The sequence below is a fragment of the Gracilinanus agilis genome, chromosome 3 (assembly GCF_016433145.1).
Source record: "Gracilinanus agilis isolate LMUSP501 chromosome 3, AgileGrace, whole genome shotgun sequence".
NCBI classification, from domain to species: Eukaryota; Metazoa; Chordata; class Mammalia; order Didelphimorphia; family Didelphidae; genus Gracilinanus; species Gracilinanus agilis.
The window spans coordinates 397,022,345-397,044,653 of NC_058132.1; the positions used below are offsets into that span (position 1 = coordinate 397,022,345).

Consider the following 22,309-nt stretch of genomic DNA (forward strand, 5'->3'; position numbering starts at 1 on the left):
CCTTGCCCGCCCTGAGCTATCCTCTCCACTCCGGGTTTCAGTCAAGGCTCCATCACCCCCATCCCAACTTCATCCCTCTGCCTGGGCAATCCTCAGGCTCCCTGCTCCTGCTCCTAACTGATTCCTGCCCAGCCTGAAGTCTCTGCTTGCCTGCCACCGAACCCCATACTGAGAGTTCTTTAGAAGCAGGTAAGGTATACATCCTTTCCCCCACCCCCTAGCACAGATGTCCCTGTTCCCCATGCCCACACTCACATGGATTTTTTTTCAAACTCTCCCCCACCCCCATGCAACCTCCAATTTCCTGCCCAACTCCATCCCTGGGCTCCTGCCTGGGGGTAGTTTTGCACCTGCACCTGCTGTTTTCTTTTGTTTAGTTTGTTCTAAAATAAAGTTCTAGTTTTAAAATAAAGCACAATGTTGCACACTATGTTGGCAACCTTAATGGACAGCCTTTTGTCTCCTGGGGTTTTTGATAACCTTAGGGGTTCAGACTGGTTTCCTTTGCTAGTCTTAGGAGGTTTCCTTTGCTAGTCTTAAGGAGGTTTCCTTTTAATAAATACTTTACTACTCTTGGGAGGTTTTGTTTTCTCTAAACCTCAACCAACCTGTTACTCATGCCTGCCTGCTTAACATGCAGTTTCGAAAGCAGGCCCAAATGAGAGTTTTAAAGAGATCCTTGTCTGGTCTCCAGACACAACAAGATGAGAAGATGCCTCTCTACTGATACCTCAGTTGAACGATTCCTCTCCACCTATACCTCAGAGGGAAGATCCTTCCCTACTTGTACCGCAGGTGGAATTTCTCCTCTCATGGCTCGTATAGCTCCTAGTCACCCTGTCCTCCCCTCCCTCTTCTCCCAGTGCCCCACTATCTCCTGCCCCTTCTCCCAGCCCATAGCCCTGCCCATCCCCAGACCCAGCTCCTCTCCCTCCACTCCCCTTAATTTCTTGGTATTGACGCAAACATCCACAAATAAGACTAGGACCACAAATGAAACATATGAAGGCATTTTCCCCTTAAAGGAAGTGCCCACATCATGGACAAATGGGAATGTGATTACCTTAAGGTAATGATATAAAAAAAAAAAAAATTCAAACAAAATGTTCCCTCATTCGAAGACGATCCAATTGTTGTCATCAAGACCCTGGACAACATATTCCACACATATGATCCTTCTTATCAGGATGTGCAAAACTTGCTCCAGGCCTTTTTAAATGAACGGGAGAAAGGCAAAATTATTTCCACTGTTAATAGAGCTAGAGGAAGGAATGTGGTTCATTGGCCAGACCATGACCCAAAATGGAATATAAATGATGATGACAAATATTTGCAGCTATGATATACCAGGGAGGCATTGCTATAGGCAATGTGAGAATGCTCCAACAGGCCAGGCACATGGTCCAAATTTGAAAACCTTAAACAATTGGAGGATGAGTTACCCTCCCAATTTATGGATAGACTAATTGAACTAAGAGGAAGGTACATAGACCTTGACCTCACTAGAGAAAGGGACATACGGCAAATAAGGAGGCAATTTGTGAACAACTGTTCCAAAGTGGTCCAAGACTATTTCAAAACTAACTGCCCAAAATGGCCTAATATAGACCTTGAGGAATTCTGCAGGGTAACAGTATACTTAGCTAACGACCATGAACAAAAAAATGTGGAAACAAATAATTTGGTAGCAGAATTACAGAAAGAACTAAAATCCTTAACAGAAAGACTATTAATACTTAATAAACAAGAGAAAGGATGTCAAGCAGTGGCCATTGCCCCTTTGCAGAAATCCATACATCAATCGTTAATATGCCACTTCTGTGCAAAAAGGGGTCACATAATGATGAACTATAGGAACGGGAAACAGGCAATTTGGAATAATAATTTTAGAAATAACAACTTCAGGAATAATAACACCTTTAGAAATCCTAACAATTACGGCAATAATACTCCACATCCAAATCCAAATTAAGCAAACAATAACTCACACCAGCAACAACAATATATCCAAAGTGGAGCTTGTCTACACTACACTCAGGGTGAGACTGCCCCTCAGCCTAGAGAAGCCCAATGTATCACCAAAATAACTTTATGAAGGTGTGAGTTAGGGCACTAGAATCAGAAGATTGATTTCCAGAAACTGAAAAGGAATATTTCCCTTGCAACAAAATATTGTCAGTATATATAAGAGTTTACAAATACCTGTCATTGAAAAGATTAAAAAGATTCTCTTAGAAAGTTAAGCACTGTCTAATAAGCATAATGAAATATCCAAGTTACTAGAAATTTGGATTATTACTAAAATTAACAGAAAAAGCACCTTAAAATGATTTACAGTATTTGGAGCCTTTATAATAAATACAGTCTCTGTTTTTTTAAAACAGACATTCCATTGTGATTGATGTAAACCTTTTGAAGAAAAAAAATTGTGGCTCCATATTTAAACTGTTTGTGTTGTTAATCTATAATATTGTTCCCATGTCAAGAGAGCACCTTCTATCAATGATGAGTAATTGTATTGATCCTACTGTATTAGAGTAATTGTTTGCTTTGAGGATTATTGCTATATAATTATTGTAATTTTGCTACTGGATCTGTATTCTGTTCTGCTGTTTTTATTTGTACCATCCTATATTTGACTCTGAACATATACTTTTGTAAAAGTCCATAAAGTAGTTGGACAGAAAACTTGTACTAATAATTTGGAAAACTAGTATTGTAAATTTTGAGAATTTGATATCTTTTTTTCCTTTTAATGTCTTACCCATTGCCTGCTGTTTTGTAAAACTTTACTTTGAGAAAATCATTTGCACTCACACTGTGTATCATGGCTAAGTTAAGAAGGAATGGATCTCAATTTCTGGGTAAGAAACCTTTATATTCTACCTCTCCTTGAGTGACACTGATTAAGAGATATATATTTTTGATTGTCACTGATTGTAAGATGTATATTTTTTATTTTTAGAACAATTTTAGTTTTCCAAAGCACATATCCTCAATATTACAAGAGAATTTTTAAATTTTACACTAGTGTAGGTTTTTTTTTTAATTTTTTTTAGAACCCTTAACTTCCGTGTATTGGCTCCTTGGTGGAAGACTGGTAAGGGTGGGCAATGGGGGTCAAGTGACTTGCCCAAGATCACACAGCTGGGAAGTGTCTGAGGCCAGATTTGAACCTAGGACCTCCCATCTCTAGGCCTGACTCTCAATCCACTGAGCTACCCAGCTGCCCCACTAGTGTGGGTTTAGAATGTTCATTAGTCCTGACTGTAACATCCTGACTGTAACTGCCTGCCCAACATCCTTAGACTGTTGAAACTGCCGCTGCTTCTTTAACTATTATGAGACTTTGCTTCTTGGGTCTGATTCAAGAAAATGGGATCGAAAAGGAACACAGACTTCATCTACACAATACCAAAGAAGCACAAATTTAACCTCAATAGTGCCAAAAGAGCACACAGGTCAAAAAAGAGTCCAATACAGGTAGAAGTGATGAAATTCTGTACCAATGCGAAAGGACTTGAATTGTGTGTGAGACTCCAGGATGTGACACTTGACACATGTTAAGATGCAAGACTCCTTGTACCATACTCCTTGTGAAATACTTTCTATCAAGTACCTAACAATTGGTTGTTTTGGCTCCCCTATCCCTGAGATGACAGAAGATCAGACCAAGGAATGAAAATCTAGTCCCTTTTCCCATCTTTCATGCTGTGGTGGTTGACTGTGGTCCTGGCTGCTGAGTGGGCAAGTGCATGATGTGGGACATGGATTGCTTTAATTAGGCCATTACTCGAAGGCCTGTTTTCCTTATTTAGGATTTTTTTTCATATAACATTTGGATTTTTGTGATATTTTTTGATAATTGAATTTGGCAATGATTTATATGCCTCATACCTTAGCCATATATCCCTATGTGATTTCATTGTTTCTTTATATCCTCCTCAGGGGGGAATATGTTTTTATTTTGTAACGAAATTTATAATGAAAAGTTTAAATTATTTTAAAAAGTTATTTTAAGGGTAAGAAATTTGCTGCCTCCTGGAATTCAGAGACTGAACTCCTTGTGGAAGATGCAGGAGATCGTGAAAAAACTGGATATGCTAAATTGAACTTTGTGGGGTTAAATTAATTTGTTTTGTTAAAATGCATTTGTTTTATATGTACTTTGTTGTGCAAAAGGGGACTGTCCCCAATTGGTTTTATTCTTGTTTCCCTTTGGTTTCATTATCCCCAGGTTGTTGTTATTTTCCTCTTAGAAGAATGTATCTTTAGAGACTGGTCTCCCAAAGGATGGGGGGGGCAGCACAAAATGTGAGTTTTAAAGTGTTGTGGCCTGGGAAACTAAAACTTGGCATGGGATTGGTCTTGAATTGGACGAATCCCATGCTAGAGAGTGGCCACACACCCCTCCTTCTGGGTGCGTGATTGGCCTATATAAGAACCAATCCCACATCTAGGAGAAAACTTTGGATCTAAATAGATTCAAAGTTCAGTGGAGTTAGTTAATTTCAGCCAAGGGAAACTCCAGTTTTTCTTATTTCATTAAAGTTAATCAGATTAAAAAAAGAGTTTTTATTTTTATTTTTATTTATTTCAGTTGAAAGAGAGCAAGGTCTTGGGTTCAGATACTTTCAGGCTGTGTGAAGTAACTTAAACCCCACTTCCCAGCCCTTACCACTCTTCTCCTTTGGAACTGATATTAAGTAAGGGTATTTTTTTAAGGGATGGACAATAGAAAGACATGAGGAAAAAAAAAGGAACTGTCCTGTGGGGAGAAAAGAGAGTGAGCAGTTGTGTGACTGGATCATATAGTTTGAGAAAGGGAAAAGTTAAGGGGAAGAAGAGTATGCTAAGTTTGGATATGCAGAGTGTAAAATGTCTCTAGGACATGTTTTTGCAATGTCCATTGAGTAAATGATAATGCAGGACCTGAAACTGAGGAGAGACACTAAAGCTGGATATACAGAGATCTAAGACTCTATAGCTCCATAAGGTCACTAAGAACATATGAAGGGAAGAGAAGAGAATCTACAATACAGCCTTAAGAACACTCACAGGCAGGGAAAAATTGAAGATGGGGGTGGGGAATGATTTAGGAAGCATTATGTTGGAGAAGACAGAAAAGAGGACAGGATATTAAGCATATAGGATATCAAGAGGATCTTAGCCAGAAAGGTTATCTCTGGGTCAGAAAACAGGGAGAAAGTAGTAAAGAGTGGGAAATGATATCAAAGAGTTTTGAGTTGAGCAAAATGGGAGAAGCAAAAGCTCAATTTTTTTCAGCCAATTAAAGAGCAACATCTTCAGATGACAGAAAGGAAACTGAGGGATTGATGGGAAATAAAACAGCACTTACAGGAAATGAGTAGGTCAATTTGGTGGGAACATTGAGTATATGTATGAAAATAATGTATGATAAATAATCCTAGAAAGATAGGCTGGAGCCAGATCATGGAGGCAGAATCAGACAGTTCTTGTTTTATAAAAATTTGACTTTATATAGAGACGTCTGAAAAAAATCTGCATTAAAAAAACTACAATAAATTCATTATGCAAAGCAGATGCTATACAAAATAAGGTGCCACATGATACATGGAGCATAAATGGTGGTGGGAATCAGTAAAGCATCTCTAGTTAATTCCTACATATCTGCAGACAGTAATATTCTGCCTCTCCCCATATTCAATAGTGATTCTTATATTTTCACCATTGCTGGAGGCAAAACTACTCTTGAGGGGGAAAGTGAATCAGCTAATAAGAGTAAGCCAAGAGTTAGAAATTAAAATGAAAATAATTAGAAAACACGAAGGACAAAAAGTGTCATCAATAGCAGGAGCATTTAATCTTGAGGTGAAAGTCATAAACTTCTCCTTTCATACTTTAGGCATACTAAGGGTTGCCTTTAGAATGAATGCAGGAAGACCTAGGTTTAAGTCTTATCTTTAATATTTACTAATCATGTGATCATGGGTAAGTCTCTAGGTCTATAGGCAAATCCGTAGGATGAAAAGTTAGATTGATTGTCAATGTACCACATTAAAAGTTTCCACACTAGGAATTCCCTACCATAAAGTTACAGAGACTGCCTACCAAAATCTGCTGATTCCCACTAAATACTTATTACTTCAGTCAGATGTTACTAGTTACATGCTATTAGGTAGCTAAGTAGTACAGTGAATAAGGTACTGTGTCTGGTCTCGGGAAGATTTGAGTTCAACTCTAGCCTCAGACTTTGGGAGAGCATGTTAACCTCTCTTTGCCTCATATATAAAGCTAATAAAAGTACTTACTTACCTCCTAGGGTTTTAAGTGAGGATAAAATGAGATAATATCTGTAAAGTGCTTATCACAGTACCAGACACAGGCATTACATAAATGCTAATTATTATTATTATTATTATTACTATTATTATTATTATCCAACATAAGGACAAGTCACTCTGGGACTGACTCATACCTCAATAATAAAAGCTCAAACTTTCAGATGGGGAATTGGCTCAGTAACAAGATCTTGGAGCTGATGCACTATATCTGTTGCACCATTTCCTTGCTGAGTTCCTGATCCCTATCCCAGATTGTCTCTCTGGGTTACTTGTTGCCTGCCCTAACCATCAATTGCTGTCTCATCCATTAAGTGTCTTCTCAACTGTCTCATGCCTGGTTCCTTACATGCACAAACACACTTCCACAAGTCTGTAAATTAAATTATTTATAGAAGGTCTATGGTAGTTATGATAGATGAAGGGTAACATTTTAAGAATGTACATCATCCAAGTTAACTTGTACTACTATGGTTCCTTTCTAGTGGTTGAGTCTATGTTGAGTTAAAGCAACAAACAATTAAATCATTTAGTAAATTAAAACATCATCTGAAGAGTGTTAAAGACAAACATCAACAAATGACTTTTTTTCATGAGAAGATATAACAGTAAGTATCACCTGCTTCTGTTATTTTTAGGCTGTCATTTTCATTACTTATATTTTCTTCAGGCTGGTTGGTTACAGGGTGCTTGAGAGGAGTTGTACTGCTTGGGGTATGTACTGGTGATTTGAAGGGAACTTCCAAAGGAGGCAGTGTTCTTATCATTCGACCAAGCTGTTCTGGTGAATTTTCCTATGAAATGAGAGTGAAACAAGACTGTAAATGACATTGATCAAGCATTGAATTCTCAAGTTATTAATTTATCACATTTACTTAAAAAACATGAAAAAACTGTCACTATTTCATAATATTCACATTTCAGTAGTTCTAAGAAAGTAAAAAAAATTGTAGAGCTATTATTTCCAATCTTAATAGGTCTAAAATTTCAAAATGGGAGACTTTGATAAGTGGCAAAATATGGGTTTATTTTTTATGTTCCATGTTATTTTCTTTTTCTTAGAGAAAAAATAAATTCAAAAGCTTTCATCCCCAAAGAGCAGGGGTCGGCAATGTATGGCAAAAGAGCCATATCTGGCTCTTTTGAGGGCCAGATATGGCTCTTTCTGCAGGGGCCATAAAGTCAATTTTTTTCAGGCACTGTTACAGGAGCACACACTGTGAGCACTATATGGTTCTCACAAAATTACATTTTAAAAAACGTGGCGTTTATGGCTCTCACGGCCAAAAAGGTTGCCAACCCCTGATTTAGAGCCTCATTCCTATCTAGGATGTACTCCACATTTTCTCTACCAGGCCCCTTCATTGCTCTTATCCCAATCACCTCCCTTTTAGCCACTGCTTATCTGTTGTTCTTCCCCCACTTAAAATAGCCTTCTTAGAGCTGAATCTGTCTTTCTTTCTTACTGTATTTTGTATCCTCAGGACTGCCTGGCACAGAAGTAAATGGACTAACTAATTTAAGAAATTTCAATCAGGGGACTAAAACTGAGCCAAAAGAATCTTTGGCAGTACTGCTCCCTCAGAGATTACCTCTGATTCACCCTGGATATATCTCATATTTCTCATACATACATACATGTTGTCTCCCCTATGAATTAGAATGTGGTGGTCAAGATGTTGGGTTGGTTTTTTTTTGGCCACTTTTGGTATCCTAAGAACTTAATCTTGTGCCTTGCACATAAGTGGTTAAAAAAATGTTTTTTGACATTTTTGACAACTAGAGTATCATTAGTGTTGTGCTTTAGGTGAGCAAATTAAGAGAACCTCCGAAATCACAAAAAATTCTATGGTTCTTTTGTTATTTATAATTTTGGTTAATAACAAAAGAGGCAGTATAGCACAATGGATAGAGATCTGGCCTAAAATCGGGAACTTGTGTTCTAGGTCTGAGAGAAACATCTTGGCAAATCATTGAACTTCTTAGGGTACCAGACAAATTCTAGAAAGGGCTAACTTGTACTGAAACGGAAAGGGAAGGAAAAGGAACAAGCATTATATAGTACTTACTATGTGTCAGGTACTATACTAAGCACTCTATATAGAATATCTCATTTGATCCTTATAACCATTCTGGGAGATAGGAGACACTATTAGTATTATTTTTCAGTTGAGAAGATGAAGGCAGACAGAGGTTATGTGACTGGTCCAGGGTCACACAGCTAATCAATGTATACTGTAGGATTAGAGCTCAAGTCTTCTGACTCTAAGCCCAGTGCCCTATCCATTCTGCCACAAGCTGCCTGCATTTGTAAAGTAATTTTTCTTCTACTAAAAAATATTATATTTCTTATGAAACACAACCAAAACATAAAATTACATGAAAAGCATGATTAAAAGTCAGAGAATCACAAAGTTCATAATCATAAATTGAATAATATATCTGAATGTGAATTTTTTATTTTCATGGTAATTAGGGTTGGCCTTCATATGTTTTTTCATCATAATTATATGACCAATAATAGTTTTCCCAAGCATTATTTTGAATATGCTGCATCTTATATCTTATAAGCATATAAATTGTTTTAAAAATGTTTAATGAATTTTTGACAACATAAATCACAAACATTATAATCTAATCATTTTAAGTGAAGAATTCTAATAGTATTTTATGACTTCTAAAGTTATTTTTCTTAAATTTTTCTGCATATTACTAAGAAACCATCAAAAATGGACAGTGGAAAAAACTACCCTTTCTCTTCTCCGTGACCTTGCAGATAATGATCTCTGCAAGGTGTTTCCAGAAGACTGCTCATCACCAGCAGAAGAAATTACTGTCAAGACAGTATCATTTACTTTTTCTTCTGTAATTTCTTCAGATTTGTTGAGCCTTGGAATAGCAAAAACTAACATGTGGCATCCACCACAGGCAACCTGGAGTAAAAATACATATTAAATTAACTTATGCCATCTTCAAAGGGAAATGCATTTAAAAGTAGCTTTTAGTTAAAATGTTGCTTAATGAGAACCTCTTGACAAAAAAAAATACTTAAATTACTATAATCTAAAGCTACCCCATTATTTTATTTTGACTAGTGCAAATTTATCATGGAAAACAAAAATGGTGAACTACTTGGCAAATACTAGTTCTCTTAAGAAATAAGGAAATAAGAAACTAATTTTAAAATAGTTTCAGTAAAGATTTTTCCACAGAGTAAATATAGAAAACTAATATAGAAAACAAAGTAGATATAGAAAACTAATAAAAAATACTAAAAAAAAGCAGAAGAAATCAAGGTAAAAAAATAAAGAATTATCTTTTTCAGCAACTAGGTTTCCAGTCCTTAAGTAAATACTTTATATTTAAGAACTTCTCTTTGGACTAATAATTGCTCTGTGTGTGTGTGTGTGTGTGTGTCTGTGTGTGTGTGTGTGTCTGTGTGTCTGTGTCTGTGTATGAATATACTTGGCAAGAGTTTTTTGGTGTTAAACAACTTCCCTCCTAACCCACCCCTTACCAATGCTAAGTAAATATGTGACCCATGGGAATCCTTATGTATGGATTAATGGCCCTGTTTGAAACACCACCTCTCTAAGCTGTATTATTGATCTAAATAGCTAAACACAGTGTTTAGAGTGCCAATGAATCTATTTTTTAAAATGAGATTATGTAAGATAGTGATGAGGCCTCATACTGCAGTGGGAAAAGGTCTGTAAAGACCTGTGCTTGAGTCCTGGCTCTTGGGCTTTATTATTTGTATAGCCTTGAGCAATCTATCAGACCTATAATCCTCAGTTTCCTTATCTATAAAATAGAAAAGATTATAATACTTAACCTATCTCATAGAATGTTATGTAGGAAGTAATTTGTACACTTTAAAGTAAGAATGAATACTTATTATATTAACAGATTATTATTATGAGCATCATCATGTGAATGTAAGCTGGAAAAATGAGAAACACTAGCTGAATTTTTCCAGTAAGATACTTCTAAAACAATAAATTTTCCCAAGGCACCTTTAGAGATCTCACCTTTTAATTCCATCATTATATTAATGTTTCTATGCTGTATTCTCCCTATAAAAAGTATGCTCTCTGAGAACAGGAATTACGTCATTTTAAAAATCTCTGTAAACCTAGCACGTCCCACAGTGCCTTGCTCCTTGAATAAATATGATGAGGACTTACTTTTAGGAATTTCTACTCTAGAGCATTTGAAAAATATCATTAATATCATACTTGAAATAAAAGGTTGGCATAAAGACAAATAAAGGACAAGGCATAAGGAAACTGAAAGAAATTTTCAGGGCAGAGGTGACTGAAAAAAAATGGCTTTTAGAAAACTTATAACTGTAATTATCATAAAAGTTCAAGATTTTATCCATTTTAAAAATGAAATATTTCCCATGAATTTCTATCAGGCAAAATATAATATGAACACCCAAACAAGGAAATTTTATATCCTTACCAGACGGACTATAAATTTCAAAAAATTAGAGCACAACGTGGGTACAAATTGATTAGTAAAATTTTCCTGTCCAAGTCCTAATTTTCCATGTCGACCATCTCCAAATGTATACATATGGCCTGTATCTGAAATATTAACAAATGTCAGAATATTTTCTCTTATGTAGAAGCTGCTTCTAGGATAGCCATATCCACTAAAACATACTAATAAATATTGCAATTATAGTTTTTGTTCCCCAGATAAAGTATTTAATTTATACAAACATGTTTACTAAAATGATGATACTCAATTTACTTAGGGAATAAATAGAAAACTAGAAAATTGCACTCAAAAAGTATATAAAACCAAAAGTACAGTTATATAAAGTATTATGTAGAACATTATTCAGACCCACAGCAATGAAGTATGTGTAGCACATACTCACTTTATACGGATATTATTGCAAAATTAGACCAATATATCTATGATATTTTTTACATACATATAGCATCGGAGATCTAGAAATGAAAAACCTCCTCATTTTGAAGCTGGGGAAACTAAGGATAAAAGTAATGAAGAGTCCTGCCCAAGGTCACATAAGTAACAAGGGGCAGAGTTGAGATTTAAATTCAAGTTCTTTCATTCTAACTGGCACACTTTCCAAATATTGCTACCATATCAATACAACATCTACAAGATTTTGGTTTCTTTCATTGGTTAATCCTGAACCATATTTTCTAAGATTGTTTTTACTGTTCTCCCTTTATGAGCACATTTGCAATGAAATTGCCATGTATGTATATGTTGATTTGATATAGATGGTCTTATCAAATTCTTTATAAAGTTTTCCAGCAGTCTCATTACACAAATTTGTAATTAAATTGGTGATGGTAGTTTGCATATGCTTATCTTCAGCCATGAAGATTAAGATGTTTAAGTGTACAAACAAATTATATTTCGTATTGCCAGTAAAAGAATATAACTGTCAATTGCTTTATTTGTCTCTTCAAGAATAGTCAAGCTATTCTTACATTTAACTGCATTTGCTTTTGACAAAATATGATACTTATTCCTACTAAAAACACAAGAACATTAGAATAAGTGTAATATTCATTAAAATGATAAATACTACCATTAGCAAGCATTATCTGTAATGAGGACAAGCAAGAAGCCTTCCCAATAAGATCAAGAGTAAAGCAAGGAAGCCCATTATCACTTCTACTATTCAACATTGTACTAGAAATACTAGCAATAGAAATAAAAGAAGAAGAAACTAAAGGAACTAGAATAGGCAATGAGGAAATAAATCTATTACTCTTTGCTTATAATGAGATGGTATACTTAGAAAATTCTAAAGAATCAAAAACTAATTAAAACAATTAAAAATTTTAGCAAAATTGCCAGATATAAAGTAAATCCACATAAATCATCATTCCTTTATGCTACCAATAAGGTCCAAAAGCAAGAAATAGAAATTCTATTCAGAATAACTGTGGACAATAATACCTGGGAATCTACCTGTCAAGAGAAACTCAGGAACTACAATCGTTCTGTGCTATATCACAGTTCAATTATTGCAGCTTCACTGTATCATGGGGTTTTTTAAAAATCTAATTCTGTATTATGGAGTTTTCACCATATATCATGATATTTTGTGGATGAATACCACTTGCACAAAGATGACCAACCACAGTGCTGTGTTCTATATCCTGGGCTCTGATTGGCTCAGTGACTATAGCATCAGTCTATTTGCTCTCCCACTACTTTGCAGATTTTCACCTATCATGGGGGTCTCTGGAACTTAACTCCCATGAGAGGTGAGGGATCACTGTATATGGACACTTCTCCACACAAATAAAGTCAGATCTAAACAACTGGAAAAAACATTAACTGCACATGGATAGGCTGAACCAATATAACAAAAATGACTATTGTACCTAAATTATTTTACCTACTCAGTGCCATACCTATCAAACTTCCCAAAAATTATTTTACAGAGCTAGAAAAAATAAAATATTCATCTGGAAGAACAAAAGGCCAAGAATATTAAGGGAATTGATTTTTAAAAACATGTGAAGGAAAGTACCTTAGCTGTACCAGATCTCAAACTATATTATAAGGTAACAATCATCAAAACAATCTTGTACTAGCTAAGAAATAGTGTAGTAGACCATTAGATTAGGTACTCAACAGGCAGTAGTAAATGATCATAGTAACTTAAGAGTTTGACAAGCCCAAACCAAATTTTTAGAAGAAAAGCTCAATGTTTAAAAAAAAACTACCAGGCAAACTGAAAACAGAATGTCATAAAGTAGGCATAGACCACCCTCTCACACCATTATGCCAAGATAAAATGGAAATGGATACATGATTTAAAAATAAAGGGTGATACCATCAAAAAATTAAGGGAACACAAAATAGTTTACCTGTCAGACCTATGGAAAAGGGAAGAATTTATGACTAAACAAGACAGAGAACATTATGGGATATAAAATAGATTAATTTTGACTACATTAAATTAAAAGGGTTCTGCTCATACTCAATAATAATTTGTTAATTATGATATGATCCAGTTCATCTTTGTGGTATTATCAACTCAATGGACACTAGATAGGGTCTGTTTCATTTATTTCTTTGTATTTCCCAATACTTAGCACATAGTAGATATGCTTGCTTGATTAGATTTATTCAGGTATAAGAAAGTAAAGTCTTTTTAAAATCTCTCATTTCTCATTATTTCTTTGATTGCTTTTCTATACCATTTTTGGGGCTGAGTTACTATGCTGTTGTTTTAGGGGGTCTTGTCATCCCCTTCAAGAGATTTTGATTGAATTTATTTTATACTTATCTGCTGAGCTGGATCTCTTAAATATATTTTTCTCAATCTGCTATTATCTATATTTATTTGTGTCACCCTAAAGACTTTTCAATGGTACCCTGTTGTCAACACTCTTCTAGCCATGATTTTTTTTTCCTTTCTGATAGCCCAGTGCTGTTTGTCCCTTCCTCAGCATATTGTCTCTGTTCTGTTAGACTAGGGTTGGACAAGATCTGTGATCCAAAAGAGATGGGGATGATCAGTTGGTGCACTCTGAGCATCTAATGTAGCTGTACCTATTCTCCACCTTTCCCAGGTCCACTTTTCTAGGGTCTACCCTCCTATCAAACTGACTTTTCTTATTCTATAGGCTTACATAGGGGATGATCACAAGAGTTTGGGCCAGGGTCTCTCAGATACTGATAGGGAGAGGAAATCCATCTTCCTTTCACTCTTCTGCTTGCCTGTTTCCTCTTATTTCTTAAATAGTTATAAACAACATAGTCCTTTAAGCCTCTTTTCTCCTCCAGGGTCCTATTACAGCTCTATAAGCTCCCTAATGATTTCATTAGAGTCACATAGTGTAAGATAAGGCCAGAGAGGAAAAGTCATTGCAAATTAGGGGTGATGAGGAAATCTTTCTAGATGAAGAGTGATTTGAGCATTCAGAGAAGGGGAATATAGCATGAGCAAAGGGATAAGAATACAATGGGGATTTGTGGAGCAGAGTATACAAATTCAGTGTAAGCACTAAGCAAGCAGTGAGAAATTGGTAGGAGCTGAAAAATGGACTGGAATGGGCCTAAAGAAAGACAAGAAGAATTGTAGAAGGGGGCATTGCTATAACCTAGGTGAGTGAGAACTGTGCTGTCAGAAGCTAGAAAAAAGAAGATGGGAATCATACAAAAGATACAAGATGAAACTGAGATTGAAATCTCACCTTAGAGATGAGAAAGAGGGAAGAGTTAAAGAGAACTCCAGTTATATAAGAATGGTAAATTGGATGAACAGTAGGCCAGAAATAGAATTAGCAACATCAAAATGAGGAGCAGCTTGAGGGGGAAAATACCATGAGCTCAGCTTTGAATATATGTAGTGTGAGATGTCAGAGGGACATCTCTGATAGAAATGCAGGTCAGGATCTTTGGAGGAAAGACAAGACTAGAGATTTTAATTTGTGGGTGATGTAAATAGAAGTGGTACCTTTTAAGCTTTGGAAATAAATGAGTTTACCAAGTGTAAGAGTATGAAGAGCAAATATAAGCCCTTATGGTTTTATTTCTGATCTTTTTTATTAAAAAGTGTGACTGAAATACAAACTTCCATTTTGCATTTAAAGCCCTTTACAATCTAGCTCCAAACTACCTTTCCAGGATTATATGATATTCCCATTTCACAAATGCCATAGTCCAGTCAGTGTGACTTTCTTGCTGTTCCTCATAAATAACACACTCTACCTCTCATCATCACACATTTATACAGGCTATCCTACAGTCCTAGAATATATTGCCCTCACCTCTGCCTTTCAGAATTCCTACTTTCCTTTATGAAAGCATCAGCTTTAAACACCATCTTCTAAATGAGGCCCTTCTTACTATTCCCTTCCCCCCCATTAACATAGCCCCTACTTGCAGACTTACCCCCCCCAATTTATTTTGTACATGAACATACATATGTACAAACATGCATACATAAATACATATATAAGTGTGAGAGGGAAGGATGTGTGTGCATGTATGGTCTTCCCCAATAAGGATGTAAGTTTCTGGAGAACAGGGTCTATTTAATTTTTATCTTTAAATCTACAGTTCCTGGAATGATTGTTGGCAATAGGCAATTCGTTTTACCTTTTGGGGCTTTTGTGAGATGAATTAAGCCAGTAACCCAGAACTGGTCCTGAGTCAGCAGCCCCTGCCTGAGACCACAGAAAAAGTCAACCAGGGCCAGGCAGACATTCCTCCAGAATAAGCCCACCCAAGTTTCCAGGAAATAGTTTGATTTTGAGCAAAGGGTCAATTTTCTTGCATTTTGATTCTCTAATCCAACAGATTCCTTCAGCTTTGAATTCCAATAAGCAACTTTTCTCCCATACTCCCAGTCTCCTCTCAATCCCTCAAACATGTATGCCCTAAAATTACTCTGGCAAGAGCCTCTCCTGGCCTTTGGATGAAACATTCTCTTCTCCTCATGTAAGCTATCCTTACCAGATAACTGAACTAATAAGTGAAGCAATTAAAATAATTTAGCACTTCTCCTGACTGGGAAATCCTCCAACTAATGGCATATGCCAAGCAATCCCTTTGACATCATATAAGAAAGTTGGAATAGATTTCTAAGGCCCCTTACAACTCTAAAATTCCACAATGGTCTTATTTCCATTGGGATTTTTTTCTAGTAAAAGGGGGACAGGGCTATTAAACTGATACTAATTTCAAAAAATGTAAAGAGTTTCTGTCAAAGCTTTAGAATGAAGTCTTGATAACTTTGACATTCACAGAATCATAAAGTCTTAAGAATCAGATGGTCATTCACTACAAATTCACAACAAACACAGATGTCTTCTTAAAACACTTGCAGTAAAAGAGAAGTCAACAATATACAAGCAGCATGTTACGCTCTCATAGCTATTCTTGTTAACTTCTTCATATTGAACCAAAATACCTTCCAGTTACTGTTACCCATCAGCTCTGGAGCAAAACAAAATAAATATAATTCATTTTCCATATAATAGCACTTTTACATATATCAATACATTTAATCTTCTCAATGACCTTGCAAGGCAGCCACAAGTCTTATTATCTATTTTGTAGATGAATTGAGGTTACTCAATTTTTTGATCCTTGAGGAAAGGAAAGGTCTTATTTATCTTTGCATCTCTTCCCTCAGTCAATTAATAAACATTTAAGTACATACCAGGCGCCACAGGCAACTAGGTAACATAGGGGATAAGAGCACTGGTCCTAGAGTCAGAAAGACCAGAGTTCAAAACTGACCTCAGACATTTACTACTTGTGTGTATCTGAGAAAGTTACTTAATCTCTGCCTACATTAAAACTGGAGAAGGAAATAGCAAGCCACTATTATCTTTGCCAAGAAAACCTTATATACAATTAGTCCATGAGGTCATAAAAAGTCACACTACTGAACGACAATAAGCACTCACTATGTGTATGTGCCAAGAACTGTGCTAATACCCTGGGAATGCAAATACAAAAAAAGACACTCTCTGACCTCAGTGAATTTACAACATACAAAAGTAAGCTGAAAAGGTGTGTTGGGGGAGAAGTACCCAGCATGGGAGCATGATGGAAAAAGTCCAGAGGAGCAATTACATATTGCTTTACACATAACTCAAATATTTTGCATAGATATTCTTTCAATAACCTACAGATGACCTGTAAGAGTTGCTCTGGAAGACTCACAATTCAACAAGAATTTCTAAGAATATTGGAAAGAAGTTTGGCAAAAATTAGGTTTGGACCAGCATCTTACATTAATATGATAGTCAGATTCAACTATCTAAGATTACCTATTGAAAGTAAGTGCTTAGGAGAACACTGTACACAGTAACAGCAATATTGTAAGATAATCAACTGTGAAAAGTTGGCTATTTTCAACAATACAATGATCTGGGACAATTCTGAAAGACATATGGTTGGGGATGCTATCCACCTCCAGAGAAGAATTGTTGGGCCAGATAACTATGGATCAAAGTATGCTATTTTTCACATCCATGTATTTATGGTTTTATTTTAGGATTTTGGTTTTGAATGAGTATGTTTTTACAACAATGATCAATATGGAAGTGTGTTTTGCATGCTTAATACTGTATGGCCCAGAAAAAAAAAAAAAAAAGCAAATCAGCATCAGAAGAAAAAGTTCCTTAGAGACTGGGGATCCTGGGTTCAAATCTGGCCTCAGACACTTTCTAGTTGCGTGACCCTGGGCAAGTTATTTAATTCTAATTTCCTAGTCCTTAATACTCTTCTGCTTTGGAACCAATAATTAATGTTGATTCCAAAACAGAACATACGGGTTTAGAAAAAAAAGAAAAAGAAAAAAGGAAGAAAGTTCTTTAATGGGAGCTCCCTTCATTGGTGAAATCCCAGATCTGTTTCCAAAAAATGTTTTTATTAATATTCCATTACATTCATATGACACATTGTTTTGTCATTCTCTATGCAATGGTACCCACATTGTTCCCCAGTTTTTTCCAACCACACAGAATGTGGCTATGAATATCTTGATTTAAATAGGCATTTTTTTTTGTCATTAAACTCCTTGGAATATAATGTCCAGTAATGATATCACTAGGTCAAGGAGAATAGTGTGAATAGTTTGGTAACTTTTATTGCTTTGATCTAAACTGTTTTTCCAGAACAGAGGAACTAGTTTATAGACAAAGTGATACAATGTTATGTTAGAGGCAAGATTTAAACAGACATCTTCCTGACTTTAAAGCCAGTTCTCAATTGATGACACAATGCTATTTCTCAACAAGAGCCATAAAAAGTAACCCAAATGAAGCATTTAGAGAAATAAAGAAAGCAAAGTCCAAAGGACATGATAATGTAAAAACAACAGTAAAAGACATTAAACTTATAACAGCATGACGACTAATCTTGACTCCAGAGGAACAATGAAGGGATAAATATATATATTTCCTTCCACTCAGCTAAGATAGTGGACTATAAGTATAGAACGAAACACAGGTTCTTAGACATCGTCTATGTGTTGGCTTATGTTGTTTGACTGTGCTTTGTTAAAAAAAGAAGAGTTCTTTCAAGAGATGGGGTAAATTTGGAAATGACAGCAATGAAAGAAAAAAGTATCAATAATATTATAAAAAAAATTTTTTAAAGAATTGTTCTGGTCAACATATTCATCTCTGTAGCCAGGCTAATGAACCTCTCCAAATGTGGTTAGGCTGGTCCCTGAATAAGAAACATATACCTTCCCAGACTAAATTTCAAGCCTTTCTTTGAAGGACTTGGTAGGATCTACCAGAACTCATGAACAACCTCTTATATGATTTCCTTACCTCTCACCCTCTTAATTTTTGAAATTCTGGCCTTCCTATCCCAGTATATTACCCATTTAGCTGTCAAATCAATTTTCCTAATGCACAAATCTAATCATGTGACTTCTAACAAGAAATGTCAGCATCTTCCTATTGCCTCAAGGATCAAAAAAACATCCTCTGTTCAATTTTTAAGTCTTCCATAAGCTGACCACTTCTTACCTTTTCACATCATACCCTATATACCCTCTCTTCTCCACTGCACCATATATTCTATGATCCAATGACACCGGACTCTTTGCAATTCCCTTGCACATGCCCCTCCTTCTACTGACTGAGTATTTTCACTGACAGCTCCTCTCCCTTAGAACTTTCTTCTTCCTCATCTCTCCTGGCTTCCCTAAAGTCTCATCACCTTCTTCAAGAAGCCTTACTTTCAGTATTTTCCCTCTGAGATTATACAATTTACCCATTACATAACTTATTTTGTGTAGCCCCCAATAGTGAGAAGAGGCCAAAGTAAAATCAAAGCCATAACCTAGAAGTAGTCAGGCACGTATCTTACGCCCCCTAAAATGAGAACTTAATCTAACTTCTTCCCCCAAATACCAAATGTCCTGCCAGGAAATTAATTCCATGAGAAACTCAGCTAGGGAGTCACTCATTGACATAATGATCTATCACCTATAGAAAACTCCTGTTGAAAATCACTGAGAATAATTACAATCACTGTCCTAGGATCTTGTAAATCATTGCTTATCACTGTCTCTGTATAAAGCTTATCTAATCCCTTAGCCTACATTATTTTTCCTATAAAGTGTGTACTCCAACTCATTAAACTCTGCATGTCTCTTCTGTCAGTCTTGACCCTCCTGTAATCCCAGATACATTTTCCTCACCCCAGTTCAGGAACCTGCAAGCTGTCTGCTGAAGCTAGTGTCTGTCAGTTTTGTACATAGCTGTTTAGATGTTGTCTCCAGCTCCTTGAGAGCAGGAAGTATTCCTTGAATTTTACTGTTTAGCATAGTACCAGGTACATAGAAAGTGTTTAATAAATGTTAGTTAATTGATTGTATAGTTTTTGAAAATCCAGGGTCACACCACAATTATTAAAGTAGGACTTAACAGAGATTGCAAAATGATCCATGTATGCTGATTTTTTAAATGCTTGCTTGGAGTTCAATAAATTTCAATTTCACAAACACATTAAGGGTCTATTGTATGTTATACAATAGGAATTGGGAGAAATCCAAAATTTAGAAAAGATATGAGCCCCAAATCATGGAGCCAACAGTCCAGTAAGAAGGAAAGATAACATCAGATATAACTACAACAGAAAATATGATATAAGTGCATTAGAAGCATGCAAAATAAAATGTTGTGTGTGGGTTTGAACAAAAAGGTTATTAATAATAGAGAGAAACACAGAAAGTTTTATGAAGTAAGTGTCACTTGGAGACAACCCTAGATCATAGATCTTTTGACTCACAAGTCCAGTTCTATTTCTAGTATGCCATCTTCTCTGGATTTTTTAGACCCTATAACCCTAATCCTAACCCTTTATATATTTTTATTTTAAATAAACTAGAAAAAAGGTTAATTGCTTTTATAACTCAAATATTGGAGTATCAAGATAATATAAGTATTTCTTGAAAACTCTTTTTGTCTCAATCAATGATCCCTATGAACAATATCATATAGAAACATTTCATTGCTATTTATCTTATTATAAATAGTGTTAAAGTAAAAGAAATACTGTTACATCAAATCCTTACCTGATATTAGAGCTGTATGGTTTTCCCCACATGCAATATATTGTATTTTCTGATTCTGAAGATGTTTAACAACCTTTGGTTCTGAGGTTTCAAAAATAAAAGTGCCAAGACCTAATTGACCAAACTGTCCAAGGCCAAATGTATATACTTCTTCCTCTGAAGGTGGAAAAGAGAAAAAATTTTAAAAGTTTAAATAGCTTTAAACAAGAAAAAATATAACTAAATATTATGTAACATATAACATGATTATATAACAAATATTATAAGTAATATATAATATTTTCTAATCTTAAATACTACTCTAAAAAATTAATGAATATCCAATACCCAAGTAAGAAATTTCAGTAACAAAGAGATTCTGGAAGAAAAGTTAAAAAACTAAGGGGAAAAAAGTAAGAAACCTAAGTTTTTTTATACCAAGGGCATGGGTCTTATCTGGTCTGACATCTGGCAGGACATCTACAAAGCCAGCCCCTGTAAAATAAGTAATTGTCATCATTCAAAATATATAGTTTCTAAATGTCTCTGCAATTATTATTTTGACATTTTTAAAGAAAAAGACTAAACTATTAAGGTCCCTAATCATCTGATCTTGCTCCAAAAGAAGAACTTGCCTGCTTTGTTTCTGTTGTTTAGCTGTTTTCCTAATTTAAAAAAAAATAGTTTACTGTGCTTTCCTAGAAATTATTGTACTCCATCTTTCAGAAAGATAAAAAGTCATAAACAGATATGGAGAAATGGGGATACATACACTGTTGTGGAACTGTGAACTAAACTAACCATTGTGAAGAGCAATTTGGAGTTATTTCCAAAGAGTTATTAAACATGTATATCCTCAGACTTTGCAATACCACTGTTGGGTCTGTTTCTCAGGGAGATGAGGAGAAAAGGAAAAGAGCCTCCAAGTTTCAAAATATTTAAAGCAGTTCTCTTTGTTTTAGCAAAGAACTGGAAATCAAGGGGCTGCCCATCAATTAGGGATTGGCTAAATAAAATGTGGTATAGGATTGGGAGTATTACTGAGCCATAAGAAATTCAAGCAGGTTAATTTTTTTAAAACTTGGAAAACTTATATGAAATTAAGAAAGAGTGAAATGAGAAGAACCAAGAAGACATTATACACAACTGCAGAATTAATATTTGAAGAATAACTCAATAATGTCCACATCTAGGAAAGAACTGATAAATAAAAACACAAAAGACAATTTATATATAAATATTTTTAGTGGGTGATTGTTTTCCACGGTATGGGGGAGAGAGATACTGGGAATTTTAATGTAACCAACAAACAAATTAATTTTTAAAAATTTAATTTTCTCCCCCAAGGATGCAAAGGCATAAAAACAAGGATAGAGTTAAATGCCTTATACTTTTATACATAAAAGCATTTGTTGATTATTAATCAATCAATAAATCAATCAATCAATAAGTATCTATACCATGTGCCAGGGCATTGTACTAAATGTTGGGGGGTACAAAAAGAGGCAAAAGATAGTCCCCTATCCTCACAGAGCTCAAAGGGAAACAACAAGCAAGCAAATACATACAAAGAAGTTATACAGGGAATAATCATAAGAAATATTTAGGAAAGAGCAAGCACTAGAGTTAAGAGGGGCTGGAGAAGGCATCCTATAAAAGATGGAATTTTAGCTGAGGCTTAAAGAAGCCAAGAAAGTCCATAGTCAGGGTGGAGGATGAAGAGCAATTCAGGTCCAGAACTGATAGACTGGATTATCTTGCTCACCAAATGAACAAGAGGTATCAATGGATTAAAGAGTACAGGTAGGGGGGATAAAGTGTAAGAAGACTGGAACGGTAGAAGGAAGCCAGATTTTGAAGGGTTTTGAATGCCAAATAGAATATTTTATATTTGATCCAAAAGGCAATAGGGAGCCACTGAAGTTTACTGAGCAGTGACTAAGGTGAT

General features: G+C 35.4%; 1 protein-coding gene across 1 annotated transcript in view; it reads right to left on the minus strand.

The window, feature by feature from the left end:
- RPGR (retinitis pigmentosa GTPase regulator) overlaps positions 1 to 22,309 on the minus strand; it is a 105,441-nt gene that overhangs the window by 51,755 nt on the left and 31,377 nt on the right. The window contains exons 8-11 of the mRNA XM_044670162.1: positions 20,383 to 20,538; positions 10,791 to 10,915; positions 9,074 to 9,256; positions 6,943 to 7,117 (exon numbers count right to left, since the gene is read on the minus strand). Coding sequence (XP_044526097.1) covers positions 6,943 to 7,117; positions 9,074 to 9,256; positions 10,791 to 10,915; positions 20,383 to 20,538 — 639 coding nt within the window. The remainder of the gene's footprint in view (positions 1 to 6,942; positions 7,118 to 9,073; positions 9,257 to 10,790; positions 10,916 to 20,382; positions 20,539 to 22,309) is intronic.